This window comes from Oryx dammah, unplaced genomic scaffold (assembly GCF_014754425.2).
Source record: "Oryx dammah isolate SB20612 unplaced genomic scaffold, SCBI_Odam_1.1 HiC_scaffold_22, whole genome shotgun sequence".
In the NCBI taxonomy this organism is placed as follows: domain Eukaryota; kingdom Metazoa; phylum Chordata; class Mammalia; order Artiodactyla; family Bovidae; genus Oryx; species Oryx dammah.
This window is the reverse complement of record NW_024070206.1, coordinates 40,503,088-40,514,476: the sequence shown is the minus strand read 5'-3', so window position 1 is coordinate 40,514,476 and position 11,389 is coordinate 40,503,088. Positions and strand designations below refer to the sequence as shown.

At 41.5% G+C, this 11,389-nt stretch overlaps 1 protein-coding gene across 1 annotated transcript; it reads right to left on the bottom strand.

Annotated features, from left to right (window-relative positions):
• Positions 1 to 823: 823 nt before the first annotated feature.
• On the bottom strand, positions 824 to 9,987 carry CUNH18orf21 (chromosome unknown C18orf21 homolog). Its single transcript, XM_040264868.1, has 5 exons — positions 9,822 to 9,987; positions 9,717 to 9,739; positions 5,694 to 5,893; positions 4,196 to 4,392; positions 824 to 2,333 (listed from the first exon to the last, which is right to left on the bottom strand). Exons 1-5 carry the CDS (start codon positions 9,896 to 9,898, stop codon positions 2,180 to 2,182), a joined length of 651 nt encoding a protein of 216 aa, XP_040120802.1. The 5' UTR covers positions 9,899 to 9,987; the 3' UTR covers positions 824 to 2,179.
• Positions 9,988 to 11,389: the final 1,402 nt, after the last annotated feature.

Below are 11,389 nucleotides of genomic sequence, written 5' to 3'. Positions count from 1 at the left end.
GAATTCCATGGACATGGACATGACTGAGTGACTTTCACTTTCTTTAAAAAAAATTTTTTTTAATTGAAGGATAATTGCTTTACAGAATTTTGTTTTCTGTCAAACCTCAACATGAATCAGCCATAGGTATACATGTATCCCCTCCCTTTTGAACCCCTCTCCCATCTCCCTCCCCATCCTACCCCTCTAGATTGATACAGAGCCCCTGTTTTGAGTCTCCTGAGCCATACAGCAAATTCCTGTTGACTTTCCAGAATATTTGCATCACTGTGAAAAATAATCCTATTCTCATTTATCAGTCCACTCCCCATTCCCCCGCCCTCCCCCTCAGCAACCATTAAGCTATTCCATTAGGTATTTTCCTATTCTGAGCATTCCATGTGAATCATGCATAGTAGTATTCATTGTATATATGTAACACCTTTTTGAATCTTCACCTGTTGATGAGCACTTAGGTTGTTTCCATATCTTGGCTATTATAAATAATGCCACGATGAACATGGGGGTACAGATAACTTCTCAGATTTGTGTCTTTGTATTCTCTGGACAAATAGCAAGGAGTGGGATAACTGGATCTTATGATAGCTCTATCCTTAATTTTTGGAGAAATCTCCATCTTCCAGTGTCTACACCAATTAATATTTCTACTAACAGTGTACAAGGGCTTCCTTTTCTCCACATCCTTGCCAACACTGTTGGCTTTTTTGATCCTGGCTGTTCTGAAAGGTGTGAAGTGATATTTCATTGTGATTTTGATTCACATTTCCCTAATTAGTGAAGTTGAACATCTTTTCATGTGTCTGTTGGCTATCTGTATATCTTCTTTGGAAACATGTCCATCAGCTCCTCTGCCCATTTTTTTTTTCCCTCTTTGCAGATTTATTAGAACTGGTATAGAGCTGGTTCATAGATTTTTTTTGGCAAAAGCCCTTAAACTTTTATATCCCATCATAATGGCAAATGAAGTCCAGCAAACCGTTTAAATAATTCTTGATTACATGATCTTTCCCTGCTGCCTGTTCTAAGCCTCTACCCCTCCGGCTGGGCTAGGCCCATAAGGGGAGGCATCTCCAGGCCCCAAGGCAGTCTGCCCACTTTTTAACAGGTTATTTTTATTGTTGTTGTTGAGTTATATGAGTTTATCAACCCCTTATCAGCTATATTATTTGCAGCTATCTTCTCCCATTCAGTAGGTTTTCATTTTATTGGTTTCCTTTGCTGTATGGAAGCTTTTTAATTTGATGTAATCCCATTTATTTTTGGTTCTGTTTCCCTTGCCTGAAGAGACATACCTAGAAAGATAATGCAAAGATGATGTTAAAGAGCATATTGCCTATGATTTCTTCTGGGAGTTTTATAGTTTCAGGTTTTAACATTCAAGTCTTTAATTCACTATGAGTTAATTTTAATTTTTATGTATGGTGTGAGATAGTGGTAGTTTCATTTTTTCCCATGTAGCTGTTCAGTTTTCCTAGTACAATTTACTGAAGAGACTGTCCTTTCTTCACTGTATGTTCTTAAGAAATTTAAGTTTTAAACTTTTAAGTACCAAAGAGGCTTGGAAACATTATAAATTACTTAAAGAGCTTTTAAAACACAGGTTGAATATAATCCTAGCCTATCATTTTAAAAAAGCATATCTATGTTCCAGGAAATATTTAAGACAGCTAAACTAAGATAGCTATCTTAGCTAAGCTAAGATAGTTACTGTGTTATGTTCCAGTATAAATTTTAGACCTAATAGTAGGTATTCACCAGAGCAAATGAAATGCCACTTACAGTGAAACATTATAGTGTACACTTTTTCTGAATTAACACAGACAGCTAGAAAGAAGTAGACCTCTTATAATGGTCTCAATTTTCTTATGAAAGAAAAGGACATAAATAATGAAAACTTAGGGGAGGAGAAAATCATAATATAACCACTCACTGTCCAAATTTATCTTTACTACTTACCTTTCATATATTTTTGATCCTTGCAATCACCCTGTGAGGCAGGCAGGGTTCAGTTTTTCATTCCAAGGAGGTATTTCTCCATAAACACTGAAGAATGCCAAGAAAAGTTTGCTCTTGGACCTGAGTTTCCATTTATTTTAAGAATAAGTAACTTTTTTAAAAAGCAGTTTTTCTAACTTAGTTTCAGAAATTGCATTCAACATTTATTTTCATAGTCTATCTTTTACAAAGAAGATAAGAAATTTCTAAAGTCCATCTTTGGATTCTTTTTGGATTCACTCTGACTAAGCAACATTTTTAGTTGAGAGAAGTGTTTCTTTGTTTTGCTCGCATGCTTTGAGGAACAAATGGATGTTGACTGTCCAGATGCAGGAGTTCTGAAAAAAAAACATAAAGCCACACTTAGATATACAGACAGACAGCAGTTCCTCCTACTTAGTCTAGATACCTACTACTATAATCATTCTCTACCCTTCTGTAATAATTACGGCCATACATGAGCAGTAGCTGTACCCAGCAAAGTCATTCCCAGTTTGTTAAAAAAAAAAAAAAATCTCCCCACTAAACAAGCTAATGGCAACATTTAGGAGGTATAAGGGGTGTGTCTAGAAGCTTCTTTCATACCTGAAAGAGGAAGCTAAAGGCAAAGTCTCATTAGGACTGAGTTCCTTGTAAGACTGACATCAAAATTCATAATTCTAAGCAAGGACTGCAAAAACATTTTTTAGTTCACAGCTCAAGACCACTTCCTTTCTCAAAAGTGAAAAATCTCAACCTATGCATACAGGTACCATTCTGTTGTATTTTCACCCTTACACAAGGTGAGCTCTAGAGGGCAGATATTTTGTATGGCTAACTGTATATTCCAGTGCTTTTTAGCAGAACCAAGCACACAGGGTGCTCTCTATAAATTTCACTGAATAAACAATTCCCCATCTGGTATGTGTGTATTTATGCCTCCTTCCACTTCATTCTCTCCAAGTGTGTTCAACCCCCAAACAATATTTGGGGTTTGTCAATCTCATCCCTTTTCTGACTCCCCAACCATGATAAACATGATAACTTTCTCTTTCCTGCATATACCTAATAAGCAGTTTGGTCTAAATGTGGAGTGAATTATTTTAAATATTCCAAGTTTTCTTTTATCTGCATATATCCTGTAAGTAGAAACTTTCACGATGAATTCCTATCATATCAAACACCAAAATAATCAGGAATACAGAGAAAACTGACTTGAAATTTTAAATGTCAATCCTCATATAAAAACCTCAATTTTAATAAGCAGAAATAATCTAGTCCTTGCTGAATTTTGTTATTTAATTTCAAGAAGCTACCAGACTCTTTTGTAATAAAAATGTTTAAAATTCCTTTCACAGTTAGTACAGAGTTAAATTTGTTAATCAGCATAATGAATAGAGTATTGAGGATTACTGAAAATAAAACGTGTGCCCAGTCACATAGTTAACTTCATGTCATTTCACAAATCCCTACTCTGTTGAGTTTCTGACAGGGGAAACTGCAAAAAATAACGGTTTAGAGCAGGAAAGTCAACCCTGACTGGTTGTCTTGGTGACACAAAGGATGAATTAAGGCAAGTGATAGGCAGACAGATTGGTGCCAGGTAGTGGGGGCTGGAAACCCATGCCACTGTCTTTCATATGCACAGAGTGAGGTACCGCAGGCTTCTAATCAGAACTGTGTTTTTCTAATCAGAACTGTGTTTTTAAATAAATATTGGACTAGAAGCGTTTGAAACTAGAAGCAGGAAGACTCAGGGAATTATTGTAGTAATTGTGGCAAAGGATGAATAATGACCTGAACAGACAGCAGCAGCACGGAGGAAAAGGAGAGGACAGGTGCAAACACCTTGGGGGCAGGATGGATAGAAACCGGTGACTGACTGAGCCCGGACCGAGGGAGCAGGACTGTCAACTGCACCGACCATTTCAGGTCAGAATGTCTAGAAGGGCGTGTTCATTTACAGATTAAGGAAACTTAGGAGGAGGGGCAGGTTTGAGTGGTTACCTCTGGCGACATGCAGGGGTGGGAAGTGGATATATTTAAGAGGCAGTTGGGAACGGGCCCAGGGAGAGGTTGGATGTAGAGGAACACACCTGGAAGTCAGTGCAGTGATGACTTTCTCAACTGCATGGCAGTTTCAGGGAGTGTTTATTATACAGAGAAATTAGAACTCAGGGGTTAGCAATGGCCATTTATATAGCTTAATGGATTAACATACCTGAAAATAAATGCTGGGCTCTTGCCTTTGGAACCAGACATATGATTTAGGTTTGCAGAACTTGGAGTCTTTCTCTCTGGGGTCTTCAGGCTGAGTTTACTCATAGGAGTGGTAGGATTGTTCTTCACTGCTGACAGAAAGCTTCTGCTCTTCCCATGATGTTTAACTGTCCTGTTGCATGTTTTACAAGTAATCAACTGCCACAAAAAGAAGAAACAGTGAGTCTTACTTCTCCTTATAATTTAACCCAATAAACTGTATATTCATTAAATTTTTATATGTAAGGCATCCTTTAATATCTGGGCATTTATACCTTTACAACATTTTATAACTTTTTTTTTGCAGAAAAATTCCAAGCCTTTTCCCAATAAAATATGGCAAAATATCACTGAAAATAATTGACTCCTTCAGACCCTTAGTGAATCTATATATAAATACAAGTCTAAAATAATTTATAAAACCAGGCTCATGAATTCTCACATTCTCATCCTTCTTCACTTCATTAGGAATAGAGGTTGACTTTCTTTTCAGGGTTCATTGTTCAAGACATGGTCCATTTTATAGCTAAATGCTCTTCTACACATCTGACTCACAAGGCACCAGATTCGACCCAGGCCTCAACAAAATTAACCAACTAGTTTATGAGAAGTACTCTAATGTTCATGAGCAGGTAAAAATGCATTCACAGAGGTTTAAGTTGCTTTAGGAAAATGCACTTACCTGTCCAGCAATGGTAACCTCCTAAATATGGCAGTTCCAGTCCAAGTTGTTAGGTCTTAGGCCAGACCTAATCTGTCATAGTGTCCACCATGCCCAGCACAGTGCCTGGTAGTAACCAGGCACTGGAATAGTTGATAAATGTTTAACACAGAACATGCACATAAGTGTATCTAATACTGGTCGCTACATAGTAAACCATAAGTAATTTAATTTGGTTGTTTTATTCTACTTTACATCTCCAATATATAACACTGTTTGGCATAATGTAAGATTCTCAATAAATGTTTGATGAATGAACATAAGACACACTTATCTCTGCTGGACATAAACTTAAATACATACTCTGACATGGAGGGGGTGACTGAAGAAATGACACGGGTACCTAATACTTTACGCTCTTTCCTTATGTATACCTAATACAGTTTACTGTGTCTGAAGAAAAGGACCATTAGCTGAAAATATTTAGTGGTAACTGCAGTTCGGATGATGTCACACTGGTGAGCTCAAGAAATCCTCAAATTTGTGAAAATAATTGTGCTCAACAGTAAGATCTGGGCATTGAGAGTTCATTATGTTTGGTTTTAGGTAACACTGAAAAACAAAACTAAGCTGTACTCTTGATGAAACAGTAATCACTAGAAAAAAATCTTATATATATATTTTGACAATCTAAATATACTACTACAAACCTCTGAGTTATATTCAGGCTAATTCTTAACCTTATCGTAAATGAAAGCAAAGTCTAGTTTACTTATACAGAATGGAATTGAAATCTTACCAGCACACTTTTGGAGTCTTTGTACTTTTTCAGAATTTTTGCTTCTTTAAAACTGAGTGTATAATTTCTTGCTTCTCGATTCAGAAGTTTCTGTATTTTGGGTGTCAGTTTGGGCTTGGGTTTGAGGCGCACTCGAGATTTATCCTGAACAAGCAACTGGAAACAGTATGGACATGTTCCTTCAAAAGTGCTTTTATCATCTAAAATTACACAAGTAAAACCCCAAAGTCAGCAAATCAGAGTATTCTGTTACCACAAACTATCAATATTATAGATGCAAAAGAGTATATTATTTAATATGAGCAAATACAAATTTTCCTTAAGCAAAACTCAAAATATAAGAATCTACAAAGATAAATTGGCAATAATTTATTTTACAAAACACTATAGTTCTATCGAGTCACTCTTTTTAGCAACAGATAGGTTAAGTCCCCACCCTTTTTCACATCATGCGAAATGCCAGGCTGGATAAAGCACAAGCTGGATATCAAGACTGCCAGGAGAAATATCAATAACCTCAGTTATGCAGATGACACCATCTTTATGGCAGAAAGCAAACAAGAACTAGAGAGTCTCTTGATGAAAGAGGAAAGTGAAAAAGGTGGCTTAAAACTCAACATTCAGAAAACTAAGATCATGGCATCTGGTCCCATCACTTCATGGCAAATAGATGGGGAAACAGTGACAGACTTTATTTTTTGAGGCTCCAAAATCACTGCAAATGGTGACTGCAGCCATGAAATTAAAAGATGCTTGCTCCTTGGAAGAAAATCTGACCAACCTAGACAGCATATTAAAAAGCAGACATTACTTTGCCAAAAGAGGTCCATCTGGTATTTCCAGTAGTCATGTATGGATGTGAGAGTTGGACTATAAAGAAAGCTGAGAGCCGAAGAATTGATACTTTCGAACTGTGGTGTTGGAGAAAACTCTTGAGAGTCCCTTGGACTGCAAGGAGATTAAACCAGTCAATCGTTAAGGAAATGAATCATGAATATTCACTGGAAAGACTGATGCTGAAGCTGAAACTCCAAAACTTTGGCCACCTGATGCAAAGAACTGACTCATTTGAAAAGACCCTGATGCTGATGTGAAAATAATTGTGCTCAACAGTAAGATGTGAAGGGGAAAGAAGTGGACAACAGAGGATGAGATGATTGGATGGCATCACTGACTCGATGGACATGAGTTTGAGCAAGCTCTGGGAGGTGGTAGCTGGACAGGGAAGCCTGGTGTGCTGCAGTCCATGGGGTTGCAGAGTCAGACAGAACTGAGCGGCTGAACTGAGCCACTCTTTGCTATGTTGTTCATTATTGCTACCAAGTTAAAAAAGGCTGTCTCACAAATTTTACAAACACATTTATCATGAAATAACAATATTGTGACTTTTCTTTTTTAAACAATCAGCACAGTTTTGTGGTTGTGAGCTGGGCTTTGTCTGCAGTACAAGGTAACAGGACAACAGACTTGCCCCAGGCCCTTTATGCAATCAAGAAAGCATTCACTGACCATCTACCATGCTAGGCTGGAGACATAAATATGGAAGAAAAGAAGTTGCTATCTTTATAGAATTCATGTTCTTGGGGAGCCCTGGGGAAATGAAGGTAAGACTGGTAAGAACTGTAACAGAATATGATTAAAATGCCCTGAAAATTATTAAACTCTATATAGACTAGCTAGAAACATTTCAAAGAGGCTTGACAAAGGTCATTGTAAATGAGTATAAACTTTTACCTGTATTTGGAAAAGGCATCTATTATTCGTAAAGGGCTTTTGAGTACAAGTACAGTGAAAAAGCAAGCATGGTTATTTAGGGAGAGGTGAAGTGTGAAGGTGATGTTGCTGAAAAGGAAGGTGGGTACACCCTAAATATTTAAGGGTAAGTCCTGTGTTAAGTGCTAGGAATAGCACTATTGAAAAGCTAAGGACCATGCTTGTAACTTAGCTCTGAAAAGTGTAAAATTCATTTACACTGAGAGACTGTTATGTGCCAAGCACTGGTTGTGGGAGATACCATGGTGAACAGAGCACAATTCATGGAGAGAGACAATGAACACAATGCCAAATGTTAAGTGCTTGGGAGAAAAAAGACGAAAGGAGAATGTGGATTGCTGATATAGCTGCTATTATCTTAAATAGGGAAGCCAGGGAAGGCTTCGTGGGGTCACATTTTCAAGAGACCAGAAGGAAATGAGGAAGGAATCCAAGTAGGTAAGGTAAGACTTAGGTGAGGTAAGACTTCCAGGTACTGGAAGGGCAGTTGCGAAGGCCATGACACAACATGGGGGCCTGGCAGTGGTTGAAGTTCAGTGAAAAAAAGGGAGAGCAGCTCAAAGAGGTAATGCAGACCTATGACATAGGTACACCTGTGGACTCACAAAGATCTTCACTTTTACTGAGGTGGACAGTCATTTCAGAGTTTGTAGCAGAGAACTGACATGAATCTAGCTTAGGTTTCTGTTAGGCTCACACTGACTGCTGGACTGAGTCTGGACTATAGAGATGCACGGGAGCTGTTGGCAATAATTCAGGAGAGAAACTGATGGCTTGGACAGGGTGGTAAGAGGGATGTGGAAAGAGGTGGCTAGATGTTGGATACATTTTAAAGCCAACAGGATTTGCTGGCATATTGTCCTGGGGAGGAAGGCTGTTACTGAGACAAGAGTGGCTCCTAGGCTTTTGGGCTGAATGAATCTTAAGGATGCGGTTCAGTTCAGTTCAGTCACTCAGCCGTGTCCGACTCTTTGAGACCCCACGAATCACAGCACGACAGACCTCCCTGTCCATAACCAACTCCCGGAGTTCACTCAGACTCACATCCATCAAGTCAGTGATGCCATCCAGCCATCTCATCCTCTGTTGTCCCCTTCTCCTCCTGCCCCCAATCCCTCCCAGCATCAGAGTCTTTTCCAGTGAGTCAACTCTTCACATGAGGTGGCCAAAGTACTGGAGTTTCATCTTTAGCATCATTCCTTCCAAAGAAATCCCAGGGCTGATCTCCTTCAGAATGGACTGGTTGGATCTCCTTGCAGTTCAAGGGACTCTCAAGAGTCTTCTCCAACACCACAGTTCCAAAGCATCAATTCTTCGGCGCTCAGCCTTCTTCACAGTCCAACTCTCACATCCATACATGACCACAGGAAAAACCATAGCCTTGACTAGACGGACCTTAGTCGGCAAAGTAATGTCTCCGCTTTTGAATATGCTATCTAGGTTGGTCATAACTTTTCTTCCAAGGAGTAAGCGTCTTCTAATTTCATGGCTGCAGTCACCATCTACAGTGATTTTGGAGCCCCCAAAAATAAAGTCTGACACTGTTTCCACTGTTTCCCCATCTATTTCCCATGAAGTGATGGGACCAGATGCCATGATTTTCGTTTTCTGAATGTTGAGCTTTAAGCCAACTTTTTCACTCTGCACTTTCACTTTGGTTACTAAAATGGGAAGAACTGGGGAAGGGGGGTTGTCCTGTTGGGAGATAAAGCTCGAGTTTTCGCCTAATGTGACATTCAAAAAAAGTTGTCAAGGCATCTGGATAAGTCTAGGATTCAGGGGAGTAGTCTGAACTGGGATATAAGTTTGGAAGTCCTCAGTATGAAGAATTTAAAACCCGTAAGACTGCATGAAAAACTGTCATCAAGGAATTGGGCGTAGGTAGAAAAGATGTCCAAGGGCTGAGTCCTGGGACACTCCATCATTTGGAGGGTGGGGAAGGAGGCGCCAATAAAGCAGATCAAGAAGTACTGGCTAAAGAGGCAGGAGTTGAACTCGGTGAAGATCTGGAAGCCAAGTGAAGAAACTATTTCGAGTAGATTGATGAATCGTGTCAATGCCAATAAAAGGTCAGGCAAGGTAAGGCATGTTAAGGCATTCCTTTTTTTTACGGAACTAAGAAGCCTCTGGAGGGGGGTTTATAATGGCTGTGGGTCGATCAGATTTCTCTGGATCATCTGGTTCGTTGTGCGGAAGGGAGGGAGCGGGGCCACTAGAGCCCGACCCACAACCAACGGGCGTCCTCCTTACCGTGTGACGAGCTGTAGGCCCAGCTGCAAAAGAGACAGACACTCGTAAGGGACGGGACACACCCGCCTGCCGCTCGCCTCCCGCTTCCCCTCCCTCCTCTCTTACAGGAGGTAGCGGGCCTGGCCCGGGCAGCTATCTCGTAGTTTCCACGCCGCGGCCTCAAGGTAATGCTTCTGCCTCATTCCCGCCGATATCCCACGCCGCAGAGACCCGGTTGCAAAAAGAAAACTCCGGAAGCCGGCTTCCTAAAGCGGCGTACTTTGACGTCCGGATCCGACCGTCCTCCGGAGCCAGGCACCCTCGGCTGAAGGGTTCCGGTCCCTCCGCGTACGGGCGGGCGTCCGGGGGCCGACCCTTCCGCCGCCGTTGGCCCCGCCCCTGGGTTCCGCCTGGTCCCGGCGGGCTGGGCGTCAAGTGAAAGTGTTAATCGCTCAGTCGCGTCCCACTCTTTGAGAGACTATGGACGGTACCCCACCACGCTCCTCTGTCCATGCAATGAGTTGCCATTCCCTTCTCCAGGGGATGTTCCCGACACAGGGATCGAACCTGGGTCTCCTGAATTGCAGGCAGATTTTTCAGTCTGAGGATCACATCACATGGGAGCCTGAGCGGAGTAACTTGACTGGGCTGGGTTGGCAGTGTCGGGAGCCGAGGGTGCGCCCGCTTCCAGCACCGTCGTCTCTAGACTTGGGAGCCCGGGTCCTGACCTGGGCCGCGGCGGGCGTATGCGGGGCTAACAAGGGGGCCGCTAGGGTCTCCAGTTCAGCCTGCTCTTGGCAGGGGCGCTAACGAGCTTATCTTTATTATTATTATTTTCTGTTTTTAATTGAAGTGAAATTCACCTACCTCGTTAGCCATTTTAAGGCTAACTACACAGCTCAGTGATGTGTAGTACAATTGCATTGTTGCACTGTTACTAGTTTGGAAACAGTTGTATCAGCGTAGGGGAAACCTCATACGCTAGGTTATTCCCCATTGTCCCCTCCCTCCTGGCCCCTGGCAACCGCTGATAACGCTTTTTAAAATTTGTTTTATTTTTCGCGGTGCTGGGTCCTCATTGCTGCATACGCTTTTCTCTAGTTGCAGGGAGTGGGGAAGTGGAGGGTGCGACTCTCTGGTTCCCATGCTCTTGCTTCTCGTTGCGGTGACTTCTCTTGTTGCCAAGGGTGGGCTCTAGGTTCTGCCCGCTTCAGTAGGTGAGGCAGGTGAGCTCAGTAATTGTGATGCTGGGGCTTGGTTGCTCCACAGCATGTGGGATCTTTCCGCTCCAGGGATGGAACCCATGTCCCCTACATTAGCAGGCAGATTCTTTATCACTGAGCCACCGACCTCAAGTAAATGGAATCATACATGGGATCTTTCAGGTGAGGCTTCTTCCATTTAGTATAGTGTTTTTGAGGTTCATATACTTTGTATTATATATCAGACTTCATTCCTTTTTATAGCTGAGTAGTGAGTGTCCCTTGGACTGCAAGGAGATCCAACCAGTCCATTCTAAAGGAGATCAGCCCTGGGTGTTCTTTGGAAGGAAAGATGCTAAAGCTGAAACTCCAGTGTTTTGGCCACCTCATGCGAAGAGCTGACTCATTGGAAAAGACTGATGCTGGGAGGGATTGGGGGCAGGAGGAGAAGGGGACGACCAAGGATGAGATGGCTGGATGGCATCACCGACT